The sequence below is a fragment of the Exophiala oligosperma genome (assembly GCF_000835515.1).
Source record: "Exophiala oligosperma strain CBS 72588 unplaced genomic scaffold supercont1.1, whole genome shotgun sequence".
Taxonomy (NCBI): domain Eukaryota; kingdom Fungi; phylum Ascomycota; class Eurotiomycetes; order Chaetothyriales; family Herpotrichiellaceae; genus Exophiala; species Exophiala oligosperma.
Window position 1 is genome coordinate 660,670 of NW_015622818.1, and position 20,121 is coordinate 680,790.

A 20,121-nucleotide genomic window follows, 5' to 3' on the forward strand; every position below is an offset into this window, starting at 1 on the left:
TGGTGATTCTGATCCAACATTTACAGCGAGTTGTTGCAACCCAGAGGATGGCTACGGGAAAACTTACGTGGAAATCGCTCAGTCGCATTTTTCGCTGATTCTGTCGCTCTTCCGAGAGCGCAATAGCGACATGGACGGTTCACGAGACAGTGGCCTGGCCAGTGCTGCTAACGGGGCGACATCCTTCGATGTAGAAACAGTGCCACCCAAACAGAAATACCAAAAGCTGCCACGGCTGATTGTCACAGCTTCTGTATGCAAGATACTTGGAGTTAACATGTACCGACCGATGCGAAATAGCAACAATGCATGCATCAACAGGCTACCAAGGGTTGGCCCTCCACGTCCTTGTAGGGAGCATGGCATTGCATTATTGTTCTTATTACCAAGTGCTCTGCGTACTGCGTAGGAGAGAACAACGCCTATGATTATAGCCGACGCAGTAACCAGGCTGACTACAGGACAATCGCCGTCAAGGCTCAGCATCTCCCACGCGACGGCCGGAAGAACCATATCCACCAAACCCACGCTACTGCACCCTTTTGGCGAACCTTTGACCCGAAAGATGGATCGCTTAAAATAAGGACGAAGGCCAGAGGGGGAGAGTGTGCCAGCCTCGAGTCCACCCGTCAGGCCAATGCTCAAACACCCTTGTCTGTGCAAGTACAATAGGCAGCTCACCGATGGGCCCCCCGAAGCCTTCCAGGCGTTTGCCCCTCCCGGCCACTGGCACGTTCCTCATCTCCTCCATCCCGGTCAACTCGTCACTTCCGCAGCTGGTGTACGGAGTACGAGTATGCCCTTTACGAGGACGACTACTGTGCCCCTCCTTCCAGTCTGCCGAATAGACGATCGGTGCCTTTCGTATACCCTGCACACTTCAACAGGTTCCATGCGCCTTTGCTGGCTCATTCGCACTGTCGGTCAGTCTTGACCCTGGGGGCTGTTTTTTCAACGAGTAGCACCCCTCTACCAAGCACTGCTGACGTCGAGCAGGAAGGAACAGATCCATCGGTAATTCGCCACCATTCCAATGCACCCGAACTCGAGTTTCGACGATCGAGTCGAAGGTGGAAACCTAAACTCTCGTTGCTTTCTGACAGACACTATGGCTCCAGCGACCTAAGCAATAGAATGTTGCCATGCTACGGTACTATGTACGCAATATCCCGAGGCATGGAGGCTGCGATGCCATCACTGGCCGTGCAGGAGGTCCTAGCCCGCTCATGGGTGTCCACAGGCGCCATGTCGATACTCGACCGGTGGTGCTCCGAATGTGGTCCATTCCCTGCGGACGGGGCGCATCGGCCAACGAGAAAGGAAGAAAAGGGTCGTAGAAGAGCAGATCCAGGGTATAATCCGTCTATTGGGCCGTTTTTGAGTGGCTGTCTTAAGGGTGAAACTCGATCTGAAGCCGCTGGTGGGAATATTCTCTCCTCCCTGGCCTTCTCGGCATTACCTTGTTCGTCCAGAGGGGCCTCGCGGGGCGTGGTGAGCCTGGTGCGTCTGTGAGGCATGGGCTTTCGAGAGAGATCGTCTCCCAACTGCTGTGATTGTACCGTCTGCTATTATTGCTGCGGATTCTCCATTGCTCCATCTGCTGGGGAATGGGAGAGGTGTCGTGTGCGTGTCTGTGTGCTTGTTGGGTCCGTAGCTCAAGATTTGTAGACATACACTTGTCGGGACAAGGCGTGGGAGTCACAGTTACCCTACCTAGGTATGGTACTCTGTAGGTGCACGTAGGCATCAATCCCCTTCTTCCACCCGGAGTACGTCAGGCTTCTAACCCGGGCACTGGATTAAAGGCAGAGGTATCTATGTATCTGTCCGAGTAATGGCGAAACCTCCGATCTCTCAATCCTTCGATCTACTACTCTCCGTCGACGAGTCCAACAATATCCGTCCTGTTAGCCGTTCTCTCGAATCAGGCCTCGAATTATTGCCCCCCCAAAGGGAGCTCCAATTTCCTCCACTAGGGTCTCATTAGCCGGCAGCTTCAGCAGCACTAATGCGCCCATCCTTTTAACCCTGGCCGCACTTGACGCACACACCTCTTTGCCAAAGAGCAAGCGTCAAGCCTCCCAAACCCACCCTGCACCATCCTGCGCCGCTGGGAATCCTCGTCCAATGCCTCTCTTCTCCCGTTCATAGGTTGTGTGCCTCTTGACCCTGCAAACCTCCCACCTTGCGACCGACACCGAAGCCAATACCTCAGGCTCATTCCCTGCCCTTCTCTCCTGTCGGCTCGACTTTTTTAATCTCGTGGTGGTTGATGACACTACTGCCCTTGCCGCTCACCAGACACTTTCTAAGAAACACCCATAACGCATTCCGAGTCTTTTTTTCCCACCACGCCCACCACATCATTTCGTATAGCTGCGCCTGCTGATGCTATACCTGGACTGCGTCGTCCTCCTCCTCCACCATAATCATCATCATCGTTTCCTTTTCATCCGGCCTGCTGCACGCGACGCTTCCACTCGACCCCGGTGATGTCGAGTGTAGACTACAAGTATGAGGAACGTGGGGGGCCTGCAGCTTCGCGCGCAACCTCCGCCGTCCAATCCCCGATGGACCACTTCCATTACCCTACCACTCAACCCTCGTCCAGTCTGGACGACACAGACTCTTCTACCTGGTCTAGTTTAGCAGGTCCATTGACCGGAAATACTTCTTCGACCAACCTTTCCCCCGCCAACTTCTCCTCGACAGCAGACTCTCAATCTACCTTGACCTCCAAACCCACCCAGCCCAACCTGGATCTCTCTACGTCCGAAGCCCTCGCCCGCAATGAGGCCTTACTGCGGGAACCTGTCTTCCCCGAGTGGAAGGACGATGCCGGTCCTGTTGATTTCGACAGTCCCGAAGACCTACAAAAAAAGGATCCTCTAGGGACCCAGATATGGAAACTGTACCATCGCACGAAGTCCCGACTTCCCAACCAGGAACGCATGGAGAATCTGACCTGGCGGATGATGGCGATGAATCTTCGCCGACAGCGGGAGCGAGAGCAACAACAGCAACAACAACAGCAGCAGCAGGAGCAGGAGGAGGAACAAGCAGCGTATGGAATATCCATTCAATCCGGCAGCGACTCTCGCATGGCCGGTGCTGACGACCTGGTTTCTAGTGCAAAGAAGACCCAGTTCAAGAGTCCAGCACAGCCCTCGAACGCTCCCAGTGGCATCGCTCAACAACTTCGCAAGTCTGTCGACCAGTCAGCCGATCGTGAGCCATCACCTTCTGATCCCATGAACCTGGACGACTTCATCATTCCTAGCTCGGTGGCTTCGCCCGCTGGTATCACGGCACCTTCTCCCTCGGACAATCAGAACAGACAGTTCCAGACCCCGGGAATCCCTATAAGTGCTCGCAACAAGATGCATGTGCAGATACCCAAAGACTTGCCGCCCTCTTCGGCGCCACAGTCCTCCATTCCCTTTTTCAGAGCGTCCGAATTCGACTATGTACAAAAAAGGGTTCGCAAGACTAGCATCGATGAGAGGAAAGGAGTGAGTATAATTTCCTTTCATGGCTGTAGACTAGAGTCTAACAATTTCCAGGGACGAAAACGTCCCGCAGAATTCTCTCCCCAGGTACCTCCTTTGGTCGCGCCAAACCTGCCCAATAACGCCGAGGGTGATTCTGGTGTGCCCGACTATGCCCTTGACCAACCTACGCCTTCTCAATTCAGTGGCCCAGCGAGCTTCCAGGGCCAAATGTCGATGCATTTGGACTCTTTCCATCTGAGTGAGGATCCAATCCTTACATCAGCCGGACCGTTCCAACAAAACTTTGCCTTTTCCCCAGGGGCCTCGCCTATGGTCACAAATGGGCCCTTTGCAAACGTCTATAACCAAACCTCCATGGCCTCTTCGCTAAACTCAGCAGACTTCTATTCCCCACCTCAATCTGGTTATGCCTCCGCCGTCTCCACGCCGCAAGCGGGCCACGACGATAATTCGCATTTCTATTTCGACCAGAGCCATTCCCGATCGCTGCCCTTCTATGCCGCTCAACGAGCGAATCCTATGATGACTCCTATGTCCGCTAATTTCGCCTATGGGAACAACAATGAGCAGATGTATACTTCCATGAATGGTGTCAGCTCGGCACCGTCAATCAATGGCTTCACAATTCAGCAACATGTAGATCCCTCCAATGTTCTTGGTCCTGACTATGGCCGCCGAGTCTCTCCTGGTGTGTCAATGGCTGGAAATGACAACATGTTCCAATTTGGAGCAGACTCTGACAACGAAGATGATGATGGTAACTACAACGATCGTAGTCTTATGATGCAGTCCGATTATGGCCAGATCGGCGATCCAACCCTCGATCTCAATTCGGGCTTACAATGGGATCCGACGGTCGACTACAACAGCATGTCTCGCTACAGTGGCAATGGAAAGCAAGTCCGCATTGGCGGAGCAGAGATGGTCAATTCTCCTCCAGATTGGAGTGGCTCGATGCTTAGTCGGACACATGGTTCAGCAGCGTCCATCAGCGATATCCGAAATCGAGACCAGGACCCTCGGCGACAAAAAATTCCCAGGACCACCTCGACTCCTGCGCTGTCCAACCACCAAATGCAGTCCGCCCAAAGTTCGCCTGCAGAATCTGGACTCAGCAGTCGCCAGCCCTCGAGGCCCGGAAGCCCTGGTCCGAAGAGTACTGACCAGAATGGCGTCCCCACCACATGCACCAACTGTTTCACGCAGACCACGCCCTTGTGGCGACGCAATCCTGAAGGCCATCCTCTTTGTAACGCATGTGGTCTTTTCCTCAAACTTCACGGCGTAGTTAGACCTCTGTCATTGAAAACCGATGTCATCAAGAAACGCAACCGTGGCAGTGGAAATGCTGTGCCCATGGGCTCTGCTGCAACCCGAGCATCGAAAAAGTCGTCTAGAAAAAACTCGGTACAACAGACTCCAGCTACGACTCCGACAGCGGCAAGTGAGCACAACTCAGCATCACCAGCTTCGGTGCAGGGTTCTACTCACTCGGGGTCTGTTGTGACTACGCCAACGAGTTATCCAGCGGGGACGACAGGCGGGAAACCCGGTGTGGTTCCCATTGCAGCTGCGCCGCCCAAGCCCCCTGTTCAGCCGGGCCCTAACATGGGTCGACCAGTCCAGGTTACGCCGAAACGTCAGCGAAGACAGTCGCGCGCTTCCACTACCAATTTGCCCAACACAAGCAATCTGTCGACCACGTCCACGAACACCGGGTCAAGCAACGACGACGAGATGCAAGATGTTGGACAGTCCACTCCCAAACCGACCCAAGCACCCGTTACTCGAGCCAAAGCGGCCAGCATGTCCACAACGGCCGGGGTAACCACCATGGCATCTGTGATGCAGGGCGGATTGTTGAATCCGGGTGTGCAAAACATGCCAGGAGGACCACATGGAAACAGCCAAGAATGGGAATGGCTGACCATGAGTTTGTGATCAACGTTTTACGGCACAAGGCCGACGATCGCAATTGGAGGGTTCAAGGTTTCACCACGTCGATTTCGCGCACCCTACCGTTCTTTTCTGTGTTGCACATAGACCAAGTCGATTATTTTTCCTACACCAACACCAGTTATACGACATGACGGCCACGCAATACAGGACTTTCTATAGTCTTCACACCTCTGGTGAGAAGGCGGGTTGGCTCCGAAATGCAACATTACAGGGCCAAAGTCGGTCAAGAGAGGAATCTTGTCTGAGACTTTTTTGCTGTTGTGCAAATATAATGATGGGGAATTTCTGGGTTATCAATTTGCTTTTCCGTCGTTTTCAGTGATATCACCGCGTCTGTTTTCGAAAGGCCGTGGGATTCTACGGCTTCGAGCAGAAGTGCGCATTTTGCTTTTTGTTATGAGAAGAGAGATGAGAGAGAAGGGGGTGGTTGTATTGAGATTTTGGCCCCGTGTTGGGCCAGACAGCAGATGGTTGAGATACCCTGAGACGAATTGAGATGATGGTTTAGCAGGAGGAGGTTTAATGAAAGCTCTTGGAATAGAGACGCAGATGATGTTTTTGAAATGGAAAGACAGGTAAAGAACAATCTAGAGATACACTGAGTAATGAAGTGTTAGAAACAATTTGATACATGAAGCAAATCGAGTTATTTTGAGATGAATGATTTCAACTAACTCAGAATCCCTGTTTCTCTTACAGCACAGATATCCTGATACATGGAGGAAGATGATCGAAAGCACATGGAATGAAGCCCGAAGTCGATTCTGGGCATTGAATGAAACTTTCCGTTGTCTCGGAGATAATCGGCCACTAAAACACCTTATTACTCAAGGTAGTGATAGACCGATCATCTCATCAGATAAGATCATCAAAAAAGAAGAATATCAGGCATCTCCTTTTTACACGAATTCTGTCGTTTCAGTTTCAATTCAGCTCAATCAATTCATTTGCATCAAATTATCGGAACTCAGAGAGCTTTTATTTCTTTCAAGACTAGCCACGACAACTTTTGTCTACAATACGCGACTGCGTTTCACACTTGGAAGGAAGAGGACGCAGGATATTGGCAATAACTTTAAACCACGAAGATGGCTTCTGCAGACACCAGTGCTGCACCCAACAGTACCACCCTGCCCGGTGAGGTCTCTGGAATCGTTCCAGAAGTGTCATTGGAAAAGGACAAGACCGCCACCGCCACCACTGACGCTCAAAACAGTACGACTTTGCCGGGGGAGGTGTCTGGAGTTGTGCCTGATGGGGGCGAGAAGGCAAAGGCCACGACCACGAATGACGCATCCAACGACAACGACAATGTAGAACAGACTACGACCGATGCACCCAACAACACCAGTCTTCCTGGTGAGGTATCGGGAGTCGTACCTGATACTGCAGCAGAGAAGAAAGATGCCGCAACCCCGACTGTGAGACGAAAATCCACTGCCTGTCTTTTGCTCTTTGGGGGGAGGAGTACTAACTAGCGTAGGTGAAGAAGGTGACACCTATTCAGGAACTTTGGGCTCTGGCTCAATCCATTGGTCACCCCGAGGTCTGGGGAGTCACGCTGGCCGATCCTGAAACTCACGTTCCGACGCAGGTGGTGCTACAAAAGTACCTCAACGCCAACGATGGCGATCTGACCAAAGCCAAGGATCAACTCACCAAGACGTTGGAATGGCGAGCCAAGATGAAGCCTTTGGAATTGATGAAGAAGAAATTCAACCGGGCCAAATTCGAGGGATTGGGCTATGTGACCACTTTCGGCCCCGAAGGTGCAGAACCGGAAGCAAAAGAGATCTTCACTTGGAACATCTACGGGAGTGTCAAGAACATTGAACAAACCTTTGGAAACCTGGAAGAGTAGGAAAATTCCGAGTACCATCCCCGAAAAAGAAACAGGACACTAAACTTTGTACGCAGGTTCCTCGAATGGCGCGTGGTTCTGATGGAAGAGGCCTTGCAATCACTCAACATCGGCAAAGCCATCAAGCCCATCACCTCGGAACACGACCCGTACAAGATCGTGCAGGTCCACGACTACAAATCCATCAGTTTCTTGAGACAGTCGCCCGTGGTGAAGACGGCCAGTACCGAGACCATCAAGGTTTTTGCGCAGAATTATCCGGAACTGTTGAAGGAGAAGTTCTTCGTCAATGTGCCTGCGTTCATGGGGTTCATCTACGCCTTCATGAAGTTGTTCGTCGCACAGAAGACGATCAAAAAGTTCCACCCCATGAGCAACGGGGCCAACCTGGCGAGAGAGTTGGCGACGAGCAGCAAGGTCAAGAATCTGGCCGATGAGTTGCCCAAAGAGTACGGCGGCAAGGGTCAGGACCTGAGTGTCTTTGGGAGACAGACTGCTTTGGAAGATGCCGAAGCCAAGGCATGAACAACAAAGTTCGATATGAGGATTTCCAAGACCGGCAATGTGCTTTCCTACGGAGATTGCAAGAGATGTGAAAAAAAGTGTTGGCCTCCTGACGAGTAGCACTTGGGACAGCATTGATATTCCTGGGGTAATGAGGAAGACGGGGCAAGGCAGGAAGTCTGGCTGGATGTTTGTGATTCTGGATTGCATTGCTTGATTTATTTGATGGATGGCGTGCGTAGATAGATACCCTTGTTGCCTGCGCTATTGCATGCCTTTTCTACGCTCTCCTTTATGTGCGTTTAGGTCAAATCCATGATTCTCTCTCTACTTGTTTTCGTCCTCGTTCTCGTACACTACAGTACTACAGGCCTATTTTTCGTTAGTTAGGGGCCAAATGGGGCTTGTGATCTATGTCTACTAGGGCAACTTGAGACCCGTCACTTACCCAGGACTTCTCCGTAGATTTCTCACTCTTTCAACTCTTTAGTCTCTCATAGTCTTGTTATCGCTCGAAACTCTCTCCATTACTCTCTTTATCCACATAAAGTCTTATTACAGATATAAGAATCTATATACGTTGTCTTCAAAATAAGCTAATCAATTCCTTCCGTATGTTGTCTGAGGGAGGAAAGGGATTTATTTCTCTTAGCTTATTTTAATGGTCTAACATACTTTAGAATATAGTGATAGGTATTATAACAAGTGCACTTGGGGCATGTCTATAACTCGACAACAACGACCTCGAACTCAGAAGTACTTCTTGCACGTAGAGACTATTTCGAGGATTATCATTCTCGCGAAACTTGATTGGAGAAGCAATGGCACTCACACCTCTCGCGTACTCAGCAGCTAATCACATCACCCTTAGCAGGACCCCCTGCTTTTCTCTCTACAATACCCATAGGCATAATCTAGTCGTCTCATGAGGAGGATATTTCGTCGTTGGCGTAACTAACGAATATTACCCTGGTGTGGCTGTTAAACTGCGGGAATGCTTTCCGTTGCTATGACGTAGTTCGAGTCACCGTCGGTCGCGGGGCATTCAATTTGGAAGATGCTCATGAAACTGTTGTGTTCCTTCTGCATTTTGTTTGCCTGTGGAATCGAATTGAACTGAATTGGCTCCTGCCTGTTTTCGTCCTCGTAACAATTCCAGAAATTCTGCTCCCGACATCTTTCATCCCTTCTCAGTCTTTTGTCTGTTCCTCATACTCTCACTCAAACTACTCACTACTCACCCACTTGATCCCGGCCCATACCAATACGATACACTATTCCGAGACCTTTTAGGATCCCTCATCATGTCTGACCCCGGCCGCAAGCCTCTCTCTGACCGTACGTGTCCTTGAGCACACGTGCCCTCTGTCCCGCTGCTTGACTGACTGACTGACTGACTGACCGTTCTCGCCCCGCGTAGGTGTTGGCGAGACCATCACTCCCGACTCTCAAAAGTCATATGCCGACCAAGCCAAAGAGTCTGCTACCGGTGCCTTGGACAACGTAGCAGGCATGGTTCAACCAGGTGCGTCTGTTTCCCCTTTCGTTGGCTGGTTCTAACTTCGTTTCTAGGTGACAGCAAGTCTACAAGCCAAAAGCTCTCTGATGAGGCTTCCTCCAACACCGGTTCCGCCCAGGACACTCTCTCCAACTTGACCCAGAAAGCTTCCTCTACCGCCGGTTCCACCTTTGAGAATGTGCAAACCAAGGCTGCCGATTTGGGCACTCAGGCCAGTGACAATACTGCGGCTGCACAGAAGAACATTCAAGAGACTGCGTCCAATGTCACTCAAAAGGCCAAGGACGATGGCACTGATGCTCAAGACACGGGAAAGTCCTACATTGGACAAGCTCAGGAGATGGCTGCGAATGCCTTGAATAGTGCCAGTAAGGCTGCATCTGGTAAGTCTAGATCGACATGATGTTGTTTTTGTGTCGTACTGATTTGATTACCTACAGATCTCGCCAACACCATCTCCGGTGAGAAGAAGTGATCACTGGACTGGTTACTGGCTTTACCAAGCATGGTGTTTGCAATTGCAGTGTACCGTACGAGAGGAGTGGATCCGGGAGTATCGTATGGAATAAGGTGCTGACGACCCCCAAGGCCTGGCTTTGATGGTGATTGTCCTCGCTCAGGCGAATCCTACGAACTAAATTGATGCATGGATTACGACGAAAGACACATTGATACTTGTAGTTCTCAGTTTGAATTAGTATTATCATTCCACCCGGAGACATTTGTTGATCCGTCCCTTGTGTAAATCTTGATATTGATGTTACTATGGGCCACGCTCCATAGCATGCGGTGCTACTTGTCCATCATCATCATCAATAACGGGCATCACTGTTATGTTGTGTGGTATGAGCTTTGGAGTGATTCATATAAATTCTCTGGTTGTGGAAGACGTCTTACGAGACCTTTCCTAACAAAATGGGTAAAATGGGATGAGAAGGCGAAAGACTGCCATCAAAGAAACCGTTAAAACTCCTTTATTGGTAAGAAAAGGAAATGAAAACAAAAGGAAGCGAGTCAAAATATCGAGCGACAGATACAGCACGAAGTATATATCCCTGCATGTTATGGGAGTTACTTTCTGGTAACTTTGGGGTAGTAAATACTAATAATGAAACGCGTCAGACAAAAGTGTCTGACTATAAACATCTCAAAAGGTCGGTTTCATGTAAATATATCAAACACGACCTTGACACTTTCTTTTTGCCCGATAAGTTTCGACTCTATACGGAAGGACACCTCTCTGATCAATTACAATTTCGATTACAAGGACACACACACACACACACACTTGAATCAAAAATGGCAACATCCCATCATCAGCACCACCAACAAACCTTTGTCGGCGGCAACGGCGGCGGCGGCGACGCGCCACCTCCTCAACAACAACAAAAAGAATTTGAGACCAGACGTGCTTTACTGGTAAATGATATAGGAGAGGTAAGTCTTCTTTTTTGGTTTTTTGAACACCATTCATGCACTCTTCAACAACAACTTTCGAGTCATGAGGAACTCCACGAGACCATGAATGAAATAAAAGGAGAAAGAACGAATGATTCTGATTGACAACCCTTGCAACACAAAAACAGTCCCTCGAACAAGTCCTCACGCACATCAACGCTCTGAATCGAAGTTTGGAAGGGATCATTGAAGTGAGTCTCTCTTTTTTTGTTTTACAGTCAATACCGACCCCCAAACGTGGACCTCATCACCGTCGTCGGTCCTTGTCATTGACGTTGACACACTGACATAGATTGGAAATGAATTTTCTTCCGTCGAGGCACTTTGGAGTCAATTCGAAACCGTCATGGGAAGAGGAGACGAGGACGAGTCCACCAACCAACAGAATAGGACCGATCGAGACGACGAAACCATCGACGAGAGTAGTACATAGTAAATGGTATGGGTCGAGGCATGATCAGTCAGGAACTGTCAAGAACCTAACGGGGGTTGAAGATAGAGGCAGAAACAAAATCCGACCATGTACGGACTCAACTAGCGAACCCGAGTGAAACATACCAACGACGACGTTGCGACGATGATGATGATGACGGGCACGAAAGTGACAGCGGCAACGACAACAACGACATCTTCCGAGGCACTGTCAATCAAACATTCAAAACCAGTTTTGAACAATTCATGTGCTAACTTCGAGCAAAACCTGCCCTTGATTGCTAATTCATATACCTACAAAGTCAAACCCCCGATTGTGTCCCTAGGTATGACGAGGCCGCCAAAAAATGGGGGACATATCAATGGGACAAACACACACACCCAATACAACTCCAGTCATGCACTCATGCAGCAAAAAACGCCCCATCTAGTAGTATGCGTGTACATCAAGACCAAACCTGTGGTCGAAGAGGGAAGAAAAGAGACATGGACAAGTTTTCGGTGGTCAAGTCAAAGAAGGGGAATTCAATGCAGTAATGACACTGAACATTGAACATTTCAAGCGTTCATCAAATCAGAGGATGGCACATTTCCTCTTCTTTGCCTTCTTGACCTTGACTCCCTTGCTGTTCGGCTTTGACTCGTAACTGGCCTCTTCGACTTGGATGGCTGTGTTGATGGCCAAGTCGAACACCTCTTGAATACCCTTGTTCTCCTTGGCGCTGCATTCGATGTAGGCCGCTCCCATTCTCTTTGCCACTGCTTGACCTTGTTCTGGTGTCACTGGTGTCAGGCCCTGTGTGCGGAGGAGTTCGATGCAGGTTCTCTTGTTTCGTAGATCTGATTTCAGGCCAACGAGGACGAGAGGAGTCGTGGGACAAAAGTGTAGGACTTCAGGGTACCACTGTTATTGGATCATTGTCAGTAAACAAGTCTTGAATCCAAGTCTACATGTTTCATCAACTGACCTTGTCCATGACATTTTCTAAAGAGTTGGGACAGTCGATTGCGAAGCAGACGAACAACAGATCTGTTTCGGGATACGACAATGGCCTCAAGCGGTCATACTCTTCTTGTCCGGCCGTATCCCATAAGGCGAGTTCGACCGTTTTTCCTGTTGGCTTGTGGGTAGTTTGTGTGATGTAGTTTTCGAACACGGTCGGGACATATTTCTGCAAACAACAAAAGGTCAACTCTGACTCGGGTCGACACGGATCGGTGCGATGCAAAACCACCAACCTACCTCTGGAAAATAACCTTGTGCGTAGCTGATCAAGAGACAAGTCTTGCCACATCCACCATCTCCAACCACCACAAACTTCTTGGAGTAGGATGCTGGCTGTGTGATGTTTGTGGCTTCCGACACCCTTCCACTGCTGGTGTAACTCATTCTCGTGCTCACGGTACCATCGCTCGTTCTCGTGCTTTGCATTCGACTAGGTCGCTTGGTCGGAGATGGTGGGTTGATGTATGAGCTTGACCGACGCTTTTCCGACAGAACCGTGGAGGACCGCGAAGGGTAATATTGATCTGTTTCGGTGACCATGGTGGGAAAAGGTGGTGAATACTGGGATAGCGCGGTTCGCGATTGATTGAAGCGTTGGGTTGACTTGTTTTGTTTATGATGGGTGCTGCAGTATTATATGTGTTTGGTATTACTGCAAGTAGCACGATACTTTTCAATCACCCGGTAAGCAGGTCAACGAGAAATAAATACCATTGAGTATTCTTTTTAAGTCTCCAGGATTTTGATTTCAAGTTCCAGATATTTTGTCACCTTGTCGAGCATGACGCAGGGAAAGAAACTGGCGCAGGCGACTTATTTACATGGCCCGTTACCGGGCAACAACAATCACCCCACGCGTGAAACACGGGTTATTACTCCCCTTAAGAGCCTCTCGAAACATTCTACAGGATACATACAGTAAGCCATGCAAAACAATCCGATGACTTGCATGAGGAGGGCGCACACCTCGCTTCTTGGATAACCCGAGACCAGGATTTATTTACCGAAGCAATTGGGCTGCACAGTTTTCCACAACTCTTGTTTTGCATGATCTCACCACGGTCAATTGCATACAAAAAGGGCTTTGAGAGTCGAGCCCGCAGGTGTCTTTCTCTGTATTTTGAGTCACGCCTATGCCAGGGCAGCGATGCATTCAATCTCGACATCTCCGCCGAGTGGAAGTGCCACAACATTGACGCAAGTTCGAGACTGTTTCAAAACATATCAGCTTCACAAACGTCCTGTTTGGTAGAGACCTGACTTACTGGGAATGGCTGCTCAAAGCATTGAGCATAACCTTGATTCATGGCTGCAAAGTTATCCATTGTGGTAAGGTACACGTTGACTTTGATGACATGCTTCAATGAGGATCCTGCAGCTTCCAGGATAGTGGACAAGTTTCGAATAGCCTGTACCTGCGCAGACCTTTGCGTAAGTATATCTGTTTGAAAAAAAAGAAATAACACAGAGGAGCCCGTACTGTTCGTTCCGTTGTCGTGCCATCCACCAGTTGATTGGTTTTTGGATCAAGTCCTAGGTCACCTGAACAATACACCACTCCATTCCAAATCCGTGCTTGGGAGAAATGGGATACAGGAGTGGGTGCATCGCTGGCCTTGACAACTTGTATGGTGGACATCTTCTGTATGGGTGTAACGGTGGAACCTCTGCCTAGAATCTGAATTACCCCAAATGCAAAGACAATCGATCGACCTGATCAACCTCCGTTATATGTCCGTGGAGGTACGCCAGGGTACGCCAGGATACGCCGATATACGCGACAAGTGTCTATTCAACAAGAAAGATTTGTTATATCGTCTGTCATCCTAGAAGTGTGTCCTACAACACCTTTATAATCAATTCGTCGAAAAAAAGGTGAGTCATATTCTCGGCCTTTGGACAAATAGGTTGTTGTAAATCGAAGTCCCGGCATTTTCAGGTCCACGCGCGACAACACCGAGAAGGAATTGCACCAAAGACCGCAAAGATACTGGCATCTTCGACATGAGTACTATGGACACCTCAGTTGCTTCCACCGAGACACAATTCGGCAAGGCATTCGGCAAGAAATATTTCATGTTCGAACCCGGATACAGACACTTGAATCAAGGCATGTCCGTCTGTTGGGATTCTGGTTGCGCTTAGGAAGACCTGACCAGGCATAGGTGCATTCGGAGGGTACCCTCGCCCTGTACGAGATGCGTTGAGATCATTCCAAGACGAAGTCCAAGCTCATCCGGATGTTTTCATTCGATACATTTACCCGGAACGTCTGACACAATCGCGACGTGCTGTGGCTCAATTTCTTCATGCGAATGAGGATGAAGTAGTGTTGGTCCCCAATGCCACGACTGGCCTCAATGCGGTTCTTCGAAACATTGTCTACAAGCCCGGAGACAAGATCGTCTACGTCCAAGGCACATACGGCGCCATTGAGAAGACCGTTCATTACCTGGTCGAAACAACGCCAGTTGAGAGTATATGTATCGATTTCGACCCTACTGTCAATGATCAGGAGAAACTCATCCAATCCTTCCGATCAACGGTGGAGGCACACCAAGGCCAGATAAAGGTGGCCATCTTCGACGCGGTTATGAGCATGCCTGGCGTGAGAATGCCTTTTGAGAAACTTGTTGGGATCTGTAAAGACAATGGTGTTTTGAGTGCAGTCGATGCTGCCCACGGCATAGGTCTCATTGATTTGGACTTGAAGACCTTAGACCCGGATTTTCTGGTCAGCAATTGCCACAAGTAAGTTGTACCAAACCCGCACCGGCAATATTCCGTTGCGACAATAGCTGAGACTTGATGCAATAGGTGGCTCCTGGCTCCCCACGTCTGTGCGGTCCTGTACGTCCCGCTTCGCAACCAGAAGCTCATGCGGTCTACACTGCCTACCTCGCATGGCTTCCAGCCATTGCCGGAAATCCTCAACGGGAAAACGTTCGTGAGGCCGCACAAAGAAAGCACGAATGAATTTGTTTCCCTCTTTCAGTACTCTGGCACCATCGATTTTGGGCCACCGCTATGTATTCCTGCTGCGATAGACTTTCGACAAAACGTTTGTGGCGGGGAAGAGAAGATTCGCAAGTACTGTCGGGAACTGGCCAAAGAAGGCGAGACTCGAGCTGCTCAGATTCTCGGGACCGAGCCAATACCTATCTCTGAAGCAGACAGAACCTTCTTTGCTAATCTACGACTCCCTATTGAGGTCTCACCAACCGAGCGCAAGGATCCGAAAGGAGTCCCCCTAGATGATGCACCCCTCGTGCTGAGTTGGATCATGAGACACTTGTATGAGGACTACAACGTTTTTGTCAATGTGTCGTATGTCTCAGGGGCATTGTGGACGAGGTTTTCGGCCATGGTCTATTTGGAGGTCGAGGACTTTGAGTACTGTGCGAGAGCGTTGAAGGAGCTTAGTGAAAGGGTTCTCAAAGGAGAATATAAGACTGGTTAGTGTAGTTTTCAATGCCTTGGTATCTTGGTACAATGTTTTGTCGCCCATCCATTGATTGGTATAGATCTGTCATTGTTTGCCAGTTGACAATGTCGAGTAGCATGACTCAAGATTGGAACCTGAACGAAATCAACTCGACTCAACAAAAAAGTTGACACCTCCGCTGACCTTGCGATTTCTTTTCCGGTGCTCGTTCCGTTCTCATAATCGGTCTTATCATTTCAATAACGGCCGAAACGAATGTATCCATGGGGAAACGTTTAGGGAGCCCTTTCCCGAAAGTGAATGCCGTCGTTGTTGTTTGCGTGGAATCTTTTTGTGTAATTTCGATCATTAATCAAAAAATATCTGCAATGTTTGTCATCCTCGACCTGGACTTCACACCACCCGGTTATGTAACCATGGACATTCGATCGCTTCAGTTCGGACCAAAAGTGTTCGAGTACTGTACAATCAGATGTCGTCGAGTTATACGGGTTGTCTATGCCTACCGATCCCGACCCGGTGCCATCTGAATGCTTTTGCGGTTTGCTTCCCGCAAGGTAACCTTCACACCCCCCCCGGGAAAAATGAATAGTAAACATTCATGACCCATCTGAACCCAACTGGAGTAATTGTTGAGCCAAGTATGGATTCGCTTGCGACTATGGAGGTGAGATCTGCTTAGTTGTTGAGGCCATCCATCTTTTTGATGAACTCGGAAAGAGAAAATACCTGTGATGTCGAGAAGGCAAAGGTGGGTTTTCCGGTCAGAGTCCGTGAGCCTTGAGAGGTAGGTATAAGTAAGGACTTATTTCGAGCAGAGAATGTCACGACCTATCATCCATCCCTTGATTCACCTGTTGTAGACATTCTTGGCTTTGACATATATACCTCCCCATACGAGTATCCAGTACTGAGTGACTGACCATTCTGCGTAATCATGTCTACTACCACCACCACAGAACCAGTACTTTTACTGGTTGATCCACTCAACGACTTTGTCCACCCCAAGGGGAAACTGTATGGTCTCTTGCAAGAGAGCTTGACGGCCACCAAATCTCTTGACAACATGACCAAACTGGTCCAAGGGGCGAGAAATGCCGGGATTTCGATCTACTACGGCCTCCACCAACAATGGGAACCTGGGAAATATTCAGGGTGGAACCACATGAGGCCCGTACACCAGATGACCGACCAAGGTCACACCTTTGGTGGCTGGGGAGGTGAGATCCTCGAAGGGTTCGAACCAAACTTGGACAATGGGGACGTCGTCGTTTCTAGGCATTGGAATAGCAGGTACGTGCGAGTAAACTCACCCACCTACCCACCGAGGCAACACATGAGTTCAGGATGATGAAGAAAGACCCTCAGACCCCTTCTTTAAGGGAGAAGGAGAGAGTATGTCAATGATGGTGATGATCAAAGGCTAATGGAATGGTGGTGATGTTTTAGTTCCTTCAAAGGTACCGATTTAGATTATCAACTTCGTCAGAGAGATGTCACACACTTGATCATGGCCGGTATGGTGGCGAACACTTGTATCGAGTCCACCGCCAGAGAAGCTATAGAGTTGTAAGTTTTGTGAACCTCACACACTCGACCCCGGTCATCACGTCGTACTTTTCTTTGCTGACATGACCATCAACTCACACCACAAAACAGGGGTTATAAAGTCACACTCATGTGAGTATTCGCCAGCGAAGCCACTCCTACTGTGATAAACAAACTGACATGATGTTTTTCTCTTGAGTGAATAGATCCGACGCGACAGCTGGATTCAGTCAAGCATTGAAAGAGGCTGCTACCGAGATCATCTGGCCTACGATCGTGGATGAAGTCCTCAACACAAATGAGTGGTTGGCCAAAATTGAAAAGAAGTAATACTCCGTACCCTTCGGCAGTTCAGAGAGGCCCTGAGGAATAGAGGCACGGTCAATATATAACACAGAAATATGAGATGCTTGTTTTTCCATGCACAGTAACTCCATGTTCTTAAATGACCAAAAGGTCACCTCCTTATAGGCCCTCACACCTGCGCCGAACCTTGATCCTGTACCCAGGGCGTCCTCCTCGTTGCGAAAGGCAGGAGGACGTTACAAGTGATTGATATACCAAGGGAAGGATCCATTCCAGCCCAGATACCTACTCACCCTCCCCAAACCCCAATCGGACAACATCGTAACTGATCGTACTCACCCTTTGACTTGGAAAAGGGAGAGAAAGGAGGAGAACTACACACAAAGAAAACACCACTTTCCACAAGTATCATTCGGAGGTTGTCTGTACCGTGCCGCAGATACTCGGTACAAAGCGTAACCAACAAGACGAAAGAGGAGGATAGGTTTTATTCCTTCAAAGGTTTTCCCCATTCTTTACTAAAAGCTAGAACCACGGGGGTAGAGAATAAACAACAATGATAATGATAACCCCAAGTTCTTTGTTCCATGGCCGCCGGCCTAGTCGACCGCTAGACCCAAATGCTTGAACAAGATGGGATTGCCCTCAACCGACAACCAGGCGATCCCGGAATAGACAATCAACTTCGTCACCACCTCGACATCATATCGTACTCTTGGTCTCGTGATACTCGCAAACAGTCGCCTCTCTTGTAGTAGATCCATGGCCTGAACTTCTTGAGGGCTGGGCGAACCGCGAGCGCCGGGTGTCGTCAACGGCATGGGAGACAACTGATCTACCCCGGCACCCATCTGGGCGCGAAACGTCTCGAGACTGCTCGACCGATTCCTGCCGCCGGAAGAAGCTAGAGAACCCCTTTGCGCCGAACTGTTATTCTTATTATCCTCCTGGAAATAACTCGGCTCGGGGGAAGCTTGTTTGGCCGGACTGGGCGAACCTTCGAGAATTCGACTGTCTCTCCTCCTCTTGTTCCGGTACGCCAACGCCTCGTACGCGTCGGCTTCTGACTGCGGACCAACCGAAATCGCCCTTCTCCTTCTGAACGAGGACAACAAATGAGGGATATCCCTGGCGGGAGGGATGACATTGTCGTCATTGTCTTGCTTGGGCACCTTTTCATATTCGGAAGCGGGCTTGAAGAATCGTCTCGGCAGTGTAAGACCAAGGTGCTCGATCACACGGAAAACAGGAGGGAAAATCCTCAGGAGGGTCGGCTTCATGATTCCTCTCCATGCGAAGATCGTGAGAACTCCCAATCCAATGCGCATCACCACCACCCCCCAACCCATTTTAGCCAGATCGAACGGAACGGTTCCTGGACTTGGTTCTGACCATGCGTAAGAGGTCCGCGCAAAGTGCCACACACCGTATTGGCAGCCAATGAACACACCGGCAAATGAAACACTGTCATCAAAGCAGGGGCAGTCGTCCGCAGGCTCGGGGTGAATTCGTACCAAGACCAGGACAATGAGAATGACGAGGAAAAGTCGCTGCACGTCACCCGTGTGTAGCCATTCGTCAAAGCTCGCGCCCCAGCGGCATTGGACCCAAGCTAGAACTGCTCCGATGAAAGTACCCCAGATCACGTCGAAGAATCCATGCATCCCACAGTAGAGCCGACCCAGAACGATGGAGAAGGCGTAGAGATAGAACATGATCTGCAGGCCAAACTTGGTGTTCGGGTTCATCTGATCGTTGTCGTGAAGCAAGTAAAGCGAGTAGATCGCTACCGAGACGGAATTTGTCGAATGGGTCGAGGGAAAGCCGTACTCGAGCGCCGCAGAGCCCGACATGGTGATTCGCTGCAAAGGTGGCGACAGTGGCCTGGGAAGACACAGCATGTCCTTGATGAAGCCGGTGAAAAAGACACCAGCTGCCAGGACATGTACCATTCTGTAGCAAAAGTCAGATACACTTTGGCCAACTCTTTTGTTCCAGGGCACATCATTTACCCTCTACCAACACTTGTATGTCCGCACCAAAACAGAATCGGCAGTAACACCATAAACGCGGTATGTGTGCCCAGGTTGGCCGAAAATGCAAAGTATGTGTCCAACGCCGGTGTCCTCAGACTTTCTTGCAGCCATGCTACGTATGGGGTCTCCCAACGCACGATCGGGAGGAATTGCTCACGGAGGAAATATCGCCATTTGGGGAGTTTGATCTTGTCTGCCTCTTGTGTCAGTTGCGTTTGCCGGGGATGTCTGAGGGTGTCTGTGTGTGTTTTGCACGGGTTTTGACATACAATGATCGAGAGACCTTAACCCGGCATCTGGTCTATCTTTCTCCTTGTCCATTTCGAGGTGTTTCTGTAAGGACTGGCTTCCATGGGATCTGGCGAAGAGGAAGGTTGTTGTTGCGATAGCTCGTCAGCCGCTGATTAGTGGTGTATATGTCCAGGCTATTCAGGACACCATCTGTCACGACGGCGAGCTATACGCTCGAAATCGTATCCAGCGTATTGTTCGTATCTCCCAAGCTGGTTGTCGAAATTAATGTGGCGGTGCAACG

At 49.6% G+C, this 20,121-nt stretch overlaps 9 protein-coding genes across 11 annotated transcripts; 6 read left to right on the forward strand and 3 right to left on the reverse strand.

Moving 5' to 3' along the window:
* Positions 1–211: 211 nt before the first annotated feature.
* Positions 212–1,854, forward strand: PV06_00234 (uncharacterized protein). The gene is made up of 2 exons (XM_016400705.1): positions 212–923; positions 997–1,854. Exon 2 carries the CDS (start codon positions 1,135–1,137, stop codon positions 1,510–1,512), a length of 378 nt encoding a protein of 125 aa, XP_016267758.1. The 5' UTR covers positions 212–923; positions 997–1,134; the 3' UTR covers positions 1,513–1,854.
* A 230-nt stretch (positions 1,855–2,084) lies between these two features.
* PV06_00235 lies at positions 2,085–6,132 on the forward strand. Of its 2 annotated transcripts, XM_016400707.1 has the most exons (3): positions 2,085–3,064; positions 3,131–3,512; positions 3,564–6,132. In XM_016400707.1, exons 1-3 carry the CDS (start codon positions 2,493–2,495, stop codon positions 5,451–5,453), a joined length of 2,844 nt encoding a protein of 947 aa, XP_016267760.1. In that variant the 5' UTR covers positions 2,085–2,492; the 3' UTR covers positions 5,454–6,132. The 2 variants fall into 2 exon arrangements, with proteins under 2 accessions (XP_016267760.1, XP_016267759.1); XM_016400706.1 differs by having other exon boundaries at positions 2,085–3,512.
* A 60-nt stretch (positions 6,133–6,192) lies between these two features.
* PV06_00236 (uncharacterized protein) lies at positions 6,193–8,166 on the forward strand. The gene is made up of 3 exons (XM_016400708.1): positions 6,193–6,892; positions 6,955–7,328; positions 7,389–8,166. The coding sequence occupies exons 1-3, from the start codon at positions 6,560–6,562 to the stop codon at positions 7,855–7,857; spliced, it is 1,176 nt and encodes a 391-aa protein (XP_016267761.1). The 5' UTR covers positions 6,193–6,559; the 3' UTR covers positions 7,858–8,166.
* Positions 8,167–8,919: 753 nt separating this feature from the next.
* On the forward strand, positions 8,920–10,076 carry PV06_00237 (uncharacterized protein). The gene is made up of 4 exons (XM_016400709.1): positions 8,920–9,174; positions 9,257–9,361; positions 9,409–9,738; positions 9,796–10,076. Exons 1-4 carry the CDS (start codon positions 9,141–9,143, stop codon positions 9,828–9,830), a joined length of 504 nt encoding a protein of 167 aa, XP_016267762.1. The 5' UTR covers positions 8,920–9,140; the 3' UTR covers positions 9,831–10,076.
* Positions 10,077–10,654: 578 nt separating this feature from the next.
* Positions 10,655–11,246, forward strand: PV06_00238 (uncharacterized protein; the record flags this gene model as incomplete). The annotated part of the gene is made up of 3 exons (XM_016400710.1): positions 10,655–10,792; positions 10,942–11,004; positions 11,106–11,246. The coding sequence occupies 3 exons, from the start codon at positions 10,655–10,657 to the stop codon at positions 11,244–11,246; spliced, it is 342 nt and encodes a 113-aa protein (XP_016267763.1).
* Positions 11,247–11,474: 228 nt separating this feature from the next.
* Positions 11,475–13,002, reverse strand: PV06_00239 (GTP-binding protein rhoC). Its single transcript, XM_016400711.1, has 3 exons — positions 12,489–13,002; positions 12,214–12,417; positions 11,475–12,149 (listed from the first exon to the last, which is right to left on the reverse strand). Exons 1-3 carry the CDS (start codon positions 12,789–12,791, stop codon positions 11,820–11,822), a joined length of 837 nt encoding a protein of 278 aa, XP_016267764.1. The 5' UTR covers positions 12,792–13,002; the 3' UTR covers positions 11,475–11,819.
* Positions 13,003–13,337: 335 nt separating this feature from the next.
* Positions 13,338–14,048, reverse strand: PV06_00240 (uncharacterized protein). The gene is made up of 3 exons (XM_016400712.1): positions 13,732–14,048; positions 13,517–13,666; positions 13,338–13,460 (listed from the first exon to the last, which is right to left on the reverse strand). The coding sequence occupies exons 1-3, from the start codon at positions 13,888–13,890 to the stop codon at positions 13,383–13,385; spliced, it is 387 nt and encodes a 128-aa protein (XP_016267765.1). The 5' UTR covers positions 13,891–14,048; the 3' UTR covers positions 13,338–13,382.
* A 207-nt stretch (positions 14,049–14,255) lies between these two features.
* On the forward strand, positions 14,256–15,711 carry PV06_00241 (uncharacterized protein; the record flags this gene model as incomplete). The annotated part of the gene is made up of 3 exons (XM_016400713.1): positions 14,256–14,373; positions 14,429–15,002; positions 15,069–15,711. The coding sequence occupies 3 exons, from the start codon at positions 14,256–14,258 to the stop codon at positions 15,709–15,711; spliced, it is 1,335 nt and encodes a 444-aa protein (XP_016267766.1).
* Positions 15,712–17,982: 2,271 nt separating this feature from the next.
* Positions 17,983–20,112, reverse strand: PV06_00242. Of its 2 annotated transcripts, XM_016400714.1 has the most exons (3): positions 19,856–20,112; positions 19,563–19,779; positions 17,983–19,503 (listed from the first exon to the last, which is right to left on the reverse strand). In XM_016400714.1, the coding sequence occupies exons 1-3, from the start codon at positions 19,905–19,907 to the stop codon at positions 18,150–18,152; spliced, it is 1,623 nt and encodes a 540-aa protein (XP_016267767.1). In that variant the 5' UTR covers positions 19,908–20,112; the 3' UTR covers positions 17,983–18,149. The 2 variants fall into 2 exon arrangements, with proteins under 2 accessions (XP_016267767.1, XP_016267768.1); XM_016400715.1 differs by having other exon boundaries at positions 17,983–19,779.
* Between the last annotated feature and the right edge of the window lie 9 nt (positions 20,113–20,121).